This window comes from Cyprinodon variegatus, unplaced genomic scaffold, assembly GCF_000732505.1.
Source record: "Cyprinodon variegatus isolate N-32 unplaced genomic scaffold, C_variegatus-1.0 Scaffold30, whole genome shotgun sequence".
NCBI lineage: Eukaryota > Metazoa > Chordata > Actinopteri > Cyprinodontiformes > Cyprinodontidae > Cyprinodon > Cyprinodon variegatus.
Window position 1 is genome coordinate 1,934,140 of NW_015150483.1, and position 15,529 is coordinate 1,949,668.

A 15,529-nucleotide genomic window follows, 5' to 3' on the forward strand; every position below is an offset into this window, starting at 1 on the left:
GTCACCGAATAAGGCTGTTTCCAAAAACAGTGATGGAAAAGTGAGTGGAAGGAAAATCCCTGGTAAGAAAAGTCTAAACAAGCAGCTAAAAACAAATACCTTTTAAAAGTCTCAGGGAGATTCACAGGAATACAGCTGGTGTGAATACTTTAAGAGCTACCACAGACATGTTTTCAACATGGGCTTAATCTGTTTTATTATTCATGTTAAGCCACCCTTGAACCAGAGACAACTTCAGAACTATCTCAATATACCTAAAGAACCTGACTGTTGCTGCTCTTTTAAGATGAAAATAAATGAATCATTTTACTTGGAAGTCATTGTCCCAGAATCCTAAGCAAAAACGGAAACACACAGAATTAGCTTGAGGTCTAGTTCTAGCTCAGTGATGTCACAATAATGATTAAGGAAGCCAGTGCACCTGTCAACCTGCTGTGTTTGATCAACTCCAGGGTCATTTCAGACATCTTTTTTGTGCACTTCATGTTTCCTTCTCTTGATAGTTGTATAAATATCTTGATCCAATTTTCCAACAGGACTTGGCACACCCCAAACTTCCACAAACTTGCCTTACCTTAAGCACATGGAGTAGACCTTTCTATTGTCAACACTACACACAAGAAAAAAGCTGCCCTGAAATGAACCTGGACTTCATTAACTATTTAACATAGATGTAGTAATTCATCCTAAATGAGTTTTGACAAGTTTACACATGCACATATTGTTAAGGAGCCAAACAAGCATTTTTCATAGGCTCTACAAACCCAAAGATTTTGTTTAATTACCTGTAAGACAAAATCACCTTAATTAACTTAAATGAACACGGGAAATATCTCAATGCATATATAGACTAGACTATATGTTTTACTCTCTAAATTAGATACTGACATGGATACAAGTTAAAGTTATTCTAATTCATTTAAACGCACCGTTATCCTTCAGAATGAAGACAGTTGTTTCTTTAATGTAGTTTGACTCATGCTTGAACTGCGGATTACCAACATTAAGATGTCCTCCTTTGTGCATTAGTCTTTTTATTTATCTATCACTAATTGAAGTAGGAAAATCAGAGCTTTATTTATTTATTTATTTATTTTACCTTATAACAATTCATATTTTAAATAGATCATTGCACAAACCGACATTTCTTCCAAGTTGGATAACACTAAAAGGCTTGTGCTGGGGAGGATCTGGCCGGATGGGTGATCCTGGAGACGCTTTCGCTGCAGCGCTTAGGAGGTCACAAGACTTGGATATCAGTGAACAAAAACATCGGCACGCTGACAGCTCGGTTGGAAGCTTACAGGCCCTCAGATTCTCCAGTTCTCTGCATCCAGCATCCAACAAGTTGCTCCCTTTAGGAAAACTACTTCACTGCGCGCTGTTGCGCTTCAGTCCTTTTCGTGCGTCTGGTTCTTTTTAACCATCTTAAAGCGCGTTTTATTCTTTTTTCAAGACCTTCAAACACTTCATCTCAAACGGATCACCATTTTTATTTGATGGAATCGAACTATTTGAGAATTAAACTCGTCGTGTCGTTGTGCGTAAAAGTGTGGCGCACGCCAATATGAACATATGTTTCTGGGACAAAAGAGGGGGAAAAAAATACACACCGAAGATGTCAAGATTGCTTTGCCACCCACTCGAAATCGATTGTATTACCTTCAAGAAGGTGGCACTTGGTATAAATAGCTACGCAATTTTTCAAGAAAGACGGCGTTGAGCACATTCTGCAGGGTGCTCTTTCTCTCTCTTATCGGAACCGCAGACTACGCCTGGAAGATTTTGCTTAAGACAACTGTGTCCACTCTCCAGGACATAAGGATCTCTTCATCCGGTGAGTTTTAGATTTAGTTAAAACAATTGGTTTTATTTAGAAAATCATACACATGTCTTGCCCAACCTGTTTCCCATCAGACAATATCTGTCCAGAATATTTGCTTCTGTTACATTAGATACAGTCCATAGATAGATTTTATTTTATTTTTTATTATTTTATGTTCTCACGCAAATGTCTGTCAGTCTTTTCTTCAAAAAAGCTCTCAACTTTCTTACTGTAATCAAACTTAATTTTGTTTTCAGACAGTCAAGCCATGCATGGGGAGAGGAAATGGCACATACTGTTGACCATCTCCTTTCTGCTCATCACCTCGGGTCAGTGTATGGACAGCAAAGAGGCCAAGCAGAATGAGAGAAGGACCCTATTGGATCTAATTTTACAGGTTATTAAGGACAGCCAGCAGCGGGACAAGCCCATGTCAAGGCGTTGTGGTGGTGGACTCCACACCTCAGCACAAGACTTGAAGTCCTCCTCCCGGGAAAAGCCTTTGTATGTCCCTAGGCTGGATAACAGTAGACTCATAGGTAAGCTGATAGGATTTATTTTTAGGACCTGATGATGAAAGCAAAATCCCTGTTCTACTGTTGGAGACAGCTGTCATTTGTCTGATCAGTGCTGCACAACCAATATAAGGGCTTTCTTTGGTTTGGCCACACAAACTTCAAATTATGTTTATTTTTCAAGTTAATTCAAGAGGTCTGCACACTTTTCTAACTATAAACCATCTTAGTAAAGGGCAAAGTGTCCATAGCTGTTTGACATTATGTGGGCCGTTCAATTTGCAGTGATTATATAATGTATTTAATAGAGGTAATCTTCATATGTGCAAGACAAAGAGTTTAGATCACACTTACTCTGATTAGATATGTCTCCTTCAGGTGTTCTGGACACACACATCATCCCCCTGGTTTAACAGTGAATGACTGATCAGTGGTGAAACGTAACATCAATTACTGGAGGAGGAGCGTTGGGGGGTTAAACTTATGAATGAATCATTCAGTGTGATTCATTGGGCATCCTTAAACATGAATGACGTCGCTTAATATTAGTCTTCACTTCCAAGTTCTATGCATAAGATTTGTGATTGATTTCTGTGTTTAATCCTGCCATAAAATGTTTCATTACTAAACCATATAATCGTCTTAGAAAGATATTGAATGTGGCATTCAGTTTCTTAAGCTTATTTGAGCTTTATGTCCAGTTTGTTGTTCATATTTTCAGGGGTTCTCAGGCAGAAACTTTGCTGAGATAAAAAAAAAAAAAAGAATAATAATGTTCTTAAGTATAGCACCAGACAGTATTGTGGAAAAAGAACAAAATGTGCTTATACTGATCCCTATGACTTAGATCATGCCTTAATGATGATGAACAGACATCACTAAGCTCAAAGTCTTGGCCCCATCTTGCTCGATTGAAAAAGTACCTTTCTCAGACCAGTGACTGGATGGAATTTATCTTTTGAGGCTGTAAGAGGCAGCGTATTAGCACTGGTGCGTGCGACACCATTAAAAGAACAATCGTCAAGCAATGAGGGGAGTTTGAAACAAAGTAAGAAGTCCTTGAGTTTTTCCTAGTGAGTTCTTCTTAAGCCATTGATGTGTCATCAGAATGAAAGCTGTGGTGAAACGAATATAAAACAAGTATAAACATGTGTTTTATATCTGTTTTCTTTGTATGAGGCAACTCCTCATCTTTTATTCTTCAGGAAAAACAGGGGAATGTATGTAGTGAATGATTCATTTGAAAGAAATCTGCATAGGCTTTGGCTACTTTGAAATGTTTGTATGCTTTATGTTTTTGAGTATCCTTGAACGCTTTAAAGGCATACTTTTTTTCTTTTTTTTTGACCTAAGAGCTATGTTAAGTTTGCTGGTTTACAGAATGGCCAAAAGCCTCTCTTTCATAGTTTCCTTGATGTGACCAGATTACATTCTACTGACTCTGGAGTCTAAAGTGCAATCAACCAAGTATTACAAGGACCCTTTATGATTAGCATTAAATCCCGAAACAATAATCTCTTTAAGCTGTCAACATTACTGTAGTGTCTTGGACCTTTGCAGGTTATAAAACACATTGAAAAAGCTTTTTTACCCCTTTAACCTTTCACATTTTGTCATGATACAAACTCAAACCACGATCCCTATTGGTAGCATAATATATGACAGACCAATACAAATAAATTTACCGCGTTTTTAGCATATAACATCGCCTCAACATCAGTATTACTATACCTCTATTGAGAATCTTAGTATGAATCCTGATGTTTTAAGTCCTAAAGGTTTGTTTGAAAGTATTAGTAAACAAACAGTATCATTAGAACCAAGAAACACAGCAAACAGGTCAAGCCAAAGTTGGCAAAAAGGTAAAAATGTAAAAGAAGGGTTAGGTTACAGAATAGTATCCCAAAAGTATTGTTCTAATTTTTTTTTTTAAATAGAAAGAGCATGACATAAGTGCACACTACCTAAACTGACAGATAGGGAAAAAAGACATGAGTCAGAGAAGTAACTGAAATCCCATGGTGACTTTGGAAAACCTTCAAAGATTTACAGACTCAAAAAGTAAGAAAATGTTGGTAGGAGGAACAGTAGGCTTGCACTCCAGAAATCTGACATTCATGCAACATTGACGTGAAATATACTACTTTTGACAGAAAGCCATAAGAACCTATGGTTCAAGTGTATGAAAATCCATGAGTGGGACAAAACAAAATTGCATATAGCATTTACATTGGTAAATGTAAGCAACAGAAAAAAAAAATATCACTTCACACTACCATGAAAACACCATTACCGGGCAAGACATTGAAGTGGTAGCATCACGTTTGGGAATTCTTTTCTTTAGCAGAAAGATGGAAGCTAGGTAAGATCATTACAATAGAATTGAGGATGAGCGAGAGCTTCTTCTTCGAGCAAGGAAAAAACTCTAAGCATGCACCCAGATCTAGAAATCAAGACTTAGGGACAGAGTATACCTCACATGGAAATGGTCCACTCAGTTTTCAGACCAAGATCAAATTGAGAATTTGTGGTTAGATTTTAAATAAAGTGTTGCTTTCACCATCTAATCTTAATGCGCTTGAACATTTTCAAGGAATTATGCTGTTGTGTCTCCAGCTTCCTAGAAGCTCTAAATTAAACCACAATTACAGCCTCTCATGAATAAAGTCCATCATTTCCATGGGCTGTATAAAGTGTAATACAAGAAAAAGGACAAAAAGGAGGAGGTGTCATCATAAACAAGACAATCAATGTTTGAAGGGGAAGAAATTAAATCACATCCCTCTGCAGTGTTTTTCTGTGGTACAGGGGAAATTAAACAGGGAATAGATTAATTAATTGTCTGATATCGATCTGCTAAGGTAAAACCTTCTTGATGCGGAGAGCACTTAGTGAAATTAAAGTCAAAGGTTATTTAAAGCAGTTAGATTGGACAAGGTTGTGAGAAAATACTGTTATTTTTTATAATCAATGCCACATGTAGGAACAAGGTCCAAAGTATAAAAACAAATATGTGTGGGTCTGTGTACATTTTGAACAAAGCAACTTGACTCTAAGATAGTATCAGACTGCATTTGAGCTATCACGTTCGTTCTAAACATGAACATTAAAATTCCCCACTATACTGACTTTATCAGTATTTACTGTAACCAAATTAGATGGGAATTTGAAAACAAATCTAAAAGGGAACGTAATGGCCTGATGGACAACACAATCTTACAATTTGGGTAGGGGAACAAAGGGTTACAATAACTAAAGATTGTTGTATTTATTGGTTTTGGATTAATTAATAAATCAGAATAAAAGGTGTTTGCTACCCCTCCCTAGGCCTGAATTTCTTGAAATATGCAAATTTGAATAACTACAAGGAGTTTATTCATTGATACTTATATAATCATTATGTTGCATCCAGGTTTTTGAGAAAAAAAGAAATCAATCTAACTATAAAAAATCAAGTTATCATCTAGCATCTTTAGAAGAGAAAGCTCATATTTAATCAGTTGCATATGTCTAATTATGTTACTGAACTAGAGTTGTATTAATTTTCATGAAGTTTTCATCATTTTCTCCATTTAGTTTTTTTCCTCATCTATTTCATTCTCACTCTATTCAATACCTTTGGGTAACAGTAGAGAAACTGCAGATATGTGTTAAACTACATCTCTGCTTCCTGGTCTTGACTTGGAATTGTCAGACTATATTAGGACTTACATTTTTCAAAAAAGAAATGTTGCTCCATCCAAAGTGGGATCCATGCATTCTGTCAAAGTCAGAAGAAGAACCAGTTATCAGTTTAGCCCACGCTGGCTTCAGGACGCCACCTAGAAAAGCAAGGGTTGAATGAAAAGATGTAGAAAAACATGTCATCAGTAGTCAGATCAGGGAGGAGCTTGACAAAATATGGAGCCTGACATTGTTTTGGCAAATTTACACACTGCGTTTGGCCCACATGCAGACACAGTCGGAGAAGAAGGAACAAGGAGCAGTTAAAGATGTTTATTTAGGCTATACACAGATATGAATAGCTCACTACGTGAGCTGCAGGCGAGGTTCGGAACGTCAGAGTTAGGAGCACTGCAAGAGGAAATAGGACACTGATTAACACTAGTAGAGTATGGGAGATCTGCGCTGATGCCACTTCGCTTACCAACAGGTACGGATAACTTATCCGGGGAGGGTGAGTGGAAGATGGGATTCTGTGACTCACTGCTTTCCAATGGGAGGAGATGGCTGAGTGACAGGTGGGCTAGTGTATGCAACATAAGCTGGAGTCCGAGCAGCACCACAGCGGAGACAGTTTCGAGGAGCAGCTGAAGGAACCAGAGTGAATCCAGAAAAGGGGGTTCCCTTGTCCAGCTCGGTAACACCAAGGGGGCTTGAGGGGAACGCCAGAGCAGAATCTGGGCAGCTGGGATTCAGGAACCAGTCCTAAGCGCACGTTGACACGATGGGTGAGAAATTCAAAGCACGATGAACAGAGAGACAGGAGAAAAGAGTTAGAACTAGGAATTTAAAACGTTTAACTCACAGGAACAAAGAACTGTCGACTGGACAGTGGCCTAGGTGTACCACAACGGTCTAACACGTCTTTTAGCTGACTGAAAACTCCTTTTAAGCTCCAGCCAGAGCAGCCCCAACAAACCGAAGGTGCGGGGCCACGCCCACCTGTCAACAACAGTCACCTGCGGAAGAGACTCAGCAGAGCACGAGATACAGAATCCTGACACACACCAAAACAATACTAACTTAAGTGAATTCTGATTGCTGTAATGAAGTGTCCTGACTGTAATTGTGAATAACTATCTTATCATATTTAACCTTGTCTTTAGAATGCAGCTTCAGGTAAGATCTGATGGCGATCATTCTTGAGTGGGTGTGCTGCTGAGTGGATAAAATAGGTGAGAAATGGAAAAGGGTTGGTGGAGACCAGTGGGTAGAGATCTTGAAGCAGGATTTTTTACACACCATTACTCAACCTAAGTAGGGGTTTGTAAAGACCCCATTGAAAGACCTCTACATTAAATTGCTCTTGGTTGCTCCCGTTTTTATTTTTGGGCTCTTTATATTTCTGTGTCTTTAAATTATTTTTCCTATATTCAAATGCGGGAGCTGAGTTTTCTCTGTGAGGCAACTCGGTATGGGCTTCAATTCAAGTAATGCCACTGTTGCCTGTTTAGACTTTGTTGTTATATTCAGTGATCTAGAGACTGAGGGCTGCTCAGTTGCGCAGTGGGTAGTACTGCTGCCTTGCAGCAAAAGGTTCTGAGTTCAGTTCCTACCCTGGGGTCTTTCTGCATGGAGTTTGCATGTTCTCCCTGAGCATGTTTGGGTTCTCTCTGGGTACTCTGGCTTCCTCCCACAGTCCAAAAACATGACTTTTAGGTTAATTGGCTTCTCTAAAGTCCCCTTAGGTGTGTGTGTGTGGTTGAAAGGTTGTTTGTCCTGTTTGTCTCTGTGTTGCCCTGCGATCAACTGGCGACCTGTCCAGGGTGTACCCCGCCTCTCTCCCGTAGACAGCTGGAGATAGGCACCAGAACCCCTCGCGACCCCACTTGGGATAGGCGTGTAAGATAATGGATTGATGTATGGATGAACCAGCAACGAATGGATTGATGTATGGATGAACCAGCAACGAATGGATTGATGTATGGATGGACCAGCAACAAATCTAGTGATTACTTTCTGATTCGCTCTGAGTTTACCATCTTTGGCTAGCAGAGAGGGCTGATCCCTCCTCCAAGGCACTAACAGGTGGACAGACTTAGCAGCAAGCCAGGCCTACAGTCAGTAAGAGAAGTGACATCCCTTCATTTCCTTTGTTTACGTGCCCATAGCTTTCACTGATCCACCCTGACATGGGATGTAAATATCTTATACTTAGTATTAGTATTAAAGTTTTTTTATTTTATATGTTTGTATAAATATTTATATATTTTTATATATTTTTATATATATATATATATATATATATATATATATATATATATATATATATATATATATATATATATATATATATATAGTGAGAGAGAGTGTTATTTTTCTTTTATATATATATATATTTAATTATGTAATATATGTATATGAATATAAATATACATATATTTTGCCAACAAGTGCGAAGCATTTCTGTGAATTCTTTCCAGACTTTTGGAAAAACATTTCAGGTGACTGCCTTTTAAAGGTGGCCACTTTCAAGAACCTAGAATATGAAACATATTTTCAGTTGTTTTACACTTTTTTGTCAAGTATATAATTCCAAGTGTTAATTCATAGTTGTGAAGCCTTCAGTGTGAAACTACAATTTTCAAAGTCATGAAAATAAGGAAAACTGTTTGATTGAGAAGGTATGTCCAAACTTACTGTATATATATGCTTATAAAGCTAAGATTTTTTTTTTTTTTAATTTAACATGGGGGTGTATCTGTAAAATATTTATTAATTCAAATTTTAATAAAGTGCCTTACAATAGCATAGGTAAGGTGGCAAAATGAAGAATGAAACATAAAATGAAATAATCCAAAGGTTTTAATCCATTTTTTAAGGCAATGCAGTTTTGTCAATATGATTTCTCTCAGCACTAGTTGTTCCTTTGCACCCAAATCTGGTTATAGAAAGGCCTCTAATTAAATACCATATATGATTGAAGGCCTTATACACGGTTCAGCTGTAAAACCTCACGACTGGTTTTTGTTTCAGATATTGTTCCAAGAGATGCACACCTGAAGGACAAATTCATTCAGCATTTTGGAGGTAAGAAGATCTCCACTAAAGAAAATAGATCAAAAGTAAATCCTGTAACAAATGCAAACATTTTAGCTGTGATTCTCTGTTGCAGTTGGCAGGCATTGTAAACTGTTTTATCTGGGAAACAACTTCAAGAACATATTTGGCATCAATCCCATGCAACTTTGGCAGGGATCTCTCAGTTTTGCCCCTCTTAGAAAGACATTTTCATTCCTGCAAGTCAATATACAGCATAGTAAAGTCGTAGAAAGCTTTGTGAACACTGTTCTTTTTTGGGTCAGAATGGGGTCGTCTGGCTTAGCTGCAAGGCAGTAGTTTAAAGAAACAGCACATGGTCTGAAACTGACAGAATTAAGTTGAAGGCATTGCTAAGCTAAGCTGATTATTTGTCTTAGGACCTGTTAGTAGACTTCATTATTGGTATGAAAAGCTGGAAGCATAATCATTGGTGCAGAAAATCTTAGATGTAATTATAGCTAACAACTTGGTTGTACTTCACTCCAAGTACAGTTAAAAACTGACCACTTTACAACATTTACAATGGGATACTGCTAGTTTACAATATGGGGTGTTTCTCACTGTTTGTTGTTTTTTTTTTTACAAAGCATAAGCTGGATAGATATGTGGCCAAATAGATTGCTCAAGAATCATTTAGTGTTAGGTAATACCAGGGCAGCATTTATTCAACACGCTATGCAAGAAAACTGAAGAAAGATTTTTTTTTTTTAAATACCCCTTTCTACTAGTTTTATTAAGGCCCAGATCTCCTTGGGTACCTGGAGTATTGTTTAGGTTACTGTTCAGGTCCTTACTTTAGGATGCTTTTCTTCTGAGTCACATCTTAACAGAGGAATTGGCTGATGACTAGAACTAGACGACTTTCAGATGGGCTGGATTTTTGGTCCTGGATGGAGACCACTGTTCTAAAAATTTGGAGCTTTTCCTGTCAGTAAATTATACTAATTGTGCATTCTATTTGTATTTGGAAGTCAAATTCCCAGTTGCAAAAAAAAAACAAAAAAAACCCCTCTGAAGTTAGAGCTCTGGCTGGGAAAGCAAAGGAAGCACAAGCTCAAATATGGTTGCAGTTACAAAGTACTCATCAGCCCCCGTAAAAGGTTGCAGTGGAATAAATTAGTAGCACACATAAAACAAAACAAGGCCAGTGTACAGTATGTGACCCAAAACACTTGATTTAAATGGCTTAGCCCTTTAGCATACAGAATAATTAAAGACTTATCTGCAAGTAAACAGACAATATGGAGCTTAAGACCCTTTTGTCAGAGTGGTTAGCATCGGAGCATAAAGCAAATCCCACAGTTTACTAATTTCAAACATTGTTTGTTTTGCAATTTGAGACATGTCTATGGTTCATAAATGCTTCAGTAGAACGCAATACATTTAGTAGTTAACAGAAAGTAAAGGAGTAAAGAAAAGTAGTGTTTTATCCCTTGAAGCTTTTAACTTCTGTCAGCAATGGAAAAAATTGGATATGGAAATGTTGGCAGCTTGTTCCTGTGGTAATACACACAGAGACTGCTGTATTATTATTTTCAGCGTTGCTAAGTTAAGGTATTAAAGACTCTGTAGAATGGCAAAATGATAGTAAAATGTTTTTCTATGATAAGTAGTTACTGAGCTCCTTCAGACAAAAGCACTGGAATAAAAAGCTTTTCAATATTCTTTTTTATATTTTACTTCATATTTCAGAAAGAAAACTCAAAATCTGCTAAAAATAAATAAATAAAAGCATTAGAGTGTGGAAATCAGCCATAAAATTCGTGTCATTAATATAATGTTTAGTTTTTGACCAAAAAAGGATATTTGAAAATGAATTGTACATATTTAGGAAAAGCAGTGGACGAAAACCAACTAGCAAAATGTTCTCCAAAGTGAAGCCTCAAAACGACATCAATTCCTGAAGAGAACAAAAATATCACTTTAGTTCACATGACGCCTGTTTTATTTTACCTAATGTGAACTTTTCTTTTCTCAAGCAGGACATGTCAAGTTCTCGTCAGAGTGTAAAACACACTTCCACAGACTTTACCACACCACAAGGGATTGCTCCAGACCAGCATGTGTGTATTTGCCTTTTTTATTCTGCTGAAAATTATTCTTTACAGTCATTTTCTTTTCATGTGCCTAATTTTTTTCCTTTCATGAAATTTTGTCTCTTAATTGCCCAAAAATATGTTTTTGCTATTACATTGCTGGCATTGTTTTATGTGAGAAAACAGTTGTTGGCAGAACGGTCAAGTTATTTTATCATATAGATTTATGGATGGATTACTAACAGGTTCTTTTTTCTTTTTAATTTTCTTTTAATTTTTTTTTTTTTTTATCTTCATATCAACTTAAGTGCATTTTAGATGAAATTACAACTGTACATTGATAACATACATCAATTTATAATTGACAGTTTTATTGCTCTGCATCAAGACATCAATAAAGTAAAAGAAAGTGTTTAGCTGTTTTAAAGTCATTTCGTGATTCTCTTCATGAGGTCTTACATTTTCAAACGAGGAAACCTCTAAAATAGCACGTCAAATGCTTAGTATGCTCATTACCCTTAAAAAGAACAAAACCAACAGATTTTTTAGGTGCTTTTTTGTCCTAATTATGTGTTTTAATAACAGACAATAGAGTTAATCCAAAAAAGCAGTTTTTGAATAATGTTTCAATATTTTAATGCAAAAAAAGGGTATCTAAACCAACCTGGCCCTATATCTAATAATACCCCAATAATGCTAAATTTGTTGCACTACATTTGACATTAATGAATGCAATCAACAGTTTATGATAATGCTGTAAATAGTTTTAGCTGAGCTAAAGCCTGCTCTCACACATGCAAAGGCTTCTCCCATACAGGTATACTTTGTTTTATCCTGTTTGAAAAACTGAGATGCTTTTTTTTCTTTAGAATCTTTCAAATTGTGCCAATGGGAGAGGAAATTCACGGCACACAAACAGTAAAAATGTGGATTTTAATCTAAAAAGGGGCCAGGTAACCCTAATCCTAACCAAGTACTGATGGCCAATAATTGATCCTGACGAATGGATACATTTAATAGCGCACAACTCTATGAGTGTTTAATTGTTTTAAATGCTTTTTGGATGTTTATAAATTATTTTTTCATGGCTAAGTTTACAGTGTAGATGATTCTTGTATTTAAAATGCTCCTGGTTGTCCAGGTGTTTCCCTGCAGATTTTTTTTGTTACATATAAGTTGTTTGTTTTTTTGCCTCATAACTTATATATATGATGGCAGCATCACACAAGCTTTTCCATGTGACTGCCTTAGATAGGAAGGAAAGATAATTTTTAAAAACTACAGGCTATGTTTTAGCAGTGATGGATTTAAAGCCAAAATAACTGAAATTAATAAACAAAAGGTAAAATGATCAAAATTTAAATCCATCCTGAGAACAAACAGCAGGACACAGAGCTCCTTACAAACTTGAACAGAGTGACAAAAGCATAGATAAAGGCTCAATGGATTCTGTCTTAATAGTCATTTGTCTCCAAAAATCCAGCAAGTCCACTAAATTCAAAAGTACCTTCACATTAGTCCAAGTCATCCCACCCATGGACGCTGTGAACTATCAAAGCTGTTGCAACAATTGCTAAAAGCCCAAAGGGAATTGAAAATTATGTGGTTGTATGTGTGTGTTCAAAGCAGGCACAGACATAAATTTATCTTACAAGAGAACATATGTTTATAATATTTTTATCCAGTTCCAATGAGCTTATGTCCATAGAACTTTGCAAGTTTTTCAGCTCAGGTTTTGGTTCCAGCTGTGAGCCTCCTGGTGGTGGATTAGGATGAGCAACAATAGATATCAGGAGCAGTCCTTAGCTCAGGCAGCCAATATTTATCACATTAGCACGATCGCTATAAAGTCAGTTGAAGCCTTATTATCTTTGTAATGTATTTGTTGATTTCCAGTCTAGACTTGTGTTCATTAAGATTTGCCCAGGCATCCTGAATCTTTCCACTGTGACAAACATTTAGAGACAGATATTTGTCTTTAATGTGAGTTTTATGACCTGCCTAACACAAAAAGTCAAATTGGTACAAATAGTTTGATATCTTAACAAAATAGATGAAGACTGCAAGACTTTTAACAATTTAGGAAATTACTTGCACGATATATTGAATCACAACATTTTGTAGATCACAACATTTTGAGAACCTTGTGATAATTTCTTATGCTCGGTAATTATTTTATTTTCTACTGTAGAGCATGCTTTGGCTCCTAAGGAACAGGGCTCACCATTGGCCGACCGAAGAAGCTGAGTGAACATCCTCATCATATCCAGACGTTGTCTTGTAGGGGTGTCTCTAAATTCATGATTCTTCAAAAGACCTAGTCTAAGTGAGCGGGGCCTTCCTCTCAGTGTAACTTTGGTCACCTATCAGCTTTGACCACATGAGGAACAGAGCTATGAAGCCCTTAATGTATTTATGGAAGTAAAAAAAAATAAAAGAAAATACAATATAATAATTATGGCAAATCTTAAAAAAAAAAAAAAGGAGGAGAAACATACACCATATGACAAACGTTAAGGAAAAACCTATGCATACATTTTTATTTAAATAAAGATGTTTTTCTTTTTCATTATCAACATATATCAGTCAAACAGGAACGGCCTTCAGCATGATATGTTTTGATGAATTGCAAATAGACATTTTAGGTCAACACCCTTGGGTTCTAAAAGTGTAATATTTCAAGTTCTACTTATTTCTATTTGTATTTACCAGCATTATCCGCCATTGCTGCCCGAGGTTGATCAATTTACATAGACACGCACTGAATTATGGGAAGTGATGGGTTAAACTGACAAATTAATACAGATATAAATGTACTTTCTATTTATGAAGAAATAAGCAGCAAAAAAATAAAAATAAAACATTTTTAATGGTTGTGGCCATTGATGCTACTCGCTGAATTTACCCAGTTTGCAATAATTTTATGAACCTTTAAAAAGCAGTTTCTGGATTATTTCTTCATAAAGATGAAAATGAAACACGGTCATTCAAAATCAATTTCTGGCTCATGGCTATTTCTAAGTTATAGATAGTATACTATTCAACAAATATTTTTCATTCTCTGCAGAGTTGCTGTATTTAAGAAACCTGTTCTTTGAATTGTAGTATTTGATTTGAAACTGCTAATGACCATTCTTTCATTGTTTCTTTCTTTTAGATTACAAAAGGTGTGCAAGATTGCTAACAAGATTAGCAATGAGTCCACTCTGCATGCAGTCATAGGTTTTGTATGTGAGTAATCTTTTCTTTATTTCTACTTTAACTCTGGGTTTTTTAAAATAATTTTCTATAAAAGCAATAATTAACAGTGTGATGTAAACTTTGTGTAGAAGAGATTTACTTTAATATGAATCTATTGTTATCCCTTAGCAAAGAGTAGTATACTTGAAGTAAATTCTATTAAGAACACTTAAGTATAAGTTTAGAAAGTATACCGAACAATGTACTTTTAGTGTACTTGAAGTATTACTAAAGTAATACTTCTTCGAACTAAATTGGGACATTTTTAAATTTACTAAAGTATACTTAAAGTATACTTTAGTAAACAATAGTATAGTCAAGTACACTTGACTATACTATTGTTAAATATATGAAATATAGTTTAGAATAAGTAAACTCTAAGTGCACTGCCTGATTTTAATTATGAAATTAGTGCACTTTTAGTATACTTCAATGATTTACTTTTTGCTAAGGGATAAATAACACTGATCATTCCTGTAATCAATAAAAAATTAGGATCTTGTATAGAATATGATCTGATCCCTGAAATGTTGTCATGCTAGAATAAAATCTTAACTCATTTTAACACTAACATTTACTTTTAGTTGCCTGTGGTTTTGTTGAGCTTGACCTTCAACCTTGTTGCAAAACCCAGAACCATGTCTCTTAAATGAAAATGCAGAAAAACCCTGACATAGATTCTCCTAAATGAGAAAGTCTAACTGTCTGATTATGACCTTGAGCTCCAACAAAAATCTGTCCTCCAAGTATAACAGAAGCTCCATTTCTTAATGGCATAAAAATATTTGAAGGACCTTATCAGGAAATTGGGACTTAAACATTTGATTGAGATACTTTTGCATGACCTTACAGTGGCCATTCAGGCTTGAAAATCCTTTATTACGTCCAAATAAAATCCTTGTAGTTGTCCAAAATACTCCAAAGAAACATTGAACAAAAACGTGCCTCCTCTTAGAGCGAAGAATTATAGGCATATGATAATGCCACATCGGGAAAAATACAAAACTACATTTATTTCTCACACAGGATCAGGTTGATTTCAATTATTTGAAACCTGCTATTTGCAATTATTCGGGTAATAATGATTATTTGGTGGAGTGGCGGCCTAGTGTTTAGGGCATTGAGCTTGGAATCCTGAGGTTCTGAGT

At 36.0% G+C, this 15,529-nt stretch overlaps 1 protein-coding gene across 2 annotated transcripts in view; it reads left to right on the top strand.

Annotated features, from left to right (window-relative positions):
- The first annotated feature begins 1,277 nt into the window (after positions 1-1,277).
- LOC107100795 (protein FAM150-like) overlaps positions 1,278-15,529 on the top strand; it is a 16,071-nt gene continuing 1,819 nt past the window's right edge. The window contains exons 1-5 of one of the 2 annotated variants that reach the window (XM_015399439.1): positions 1,278-1,837; positions 2,083-2,364; positions 9,040-9,093; positions 11,085-11,168; positions 14,299-14,372. In XM_015399439.1, coding sequence (XP_015254925.1) covers positions 2,094-2,364; positions 9,040-9,093; positions 11,085-11,168; positions 14,299-14,363 — 474 coding nt within the window. In that variant the 5' untranslated portion in view covers positions 1,278-1,837; positions 2,083-2,093 and the 3' untranslated portion in view covers positions 14,364-14,372. The remainder of the gene's footprint in view (positions 1,838-2,082; positions 2,365-9,039; positions 9,094-11,084; positions 11,169-14,298; positions 14,373-15,529) is intronic. The other variant, XM_015399446.1, reaches the window with a different exon arrangement.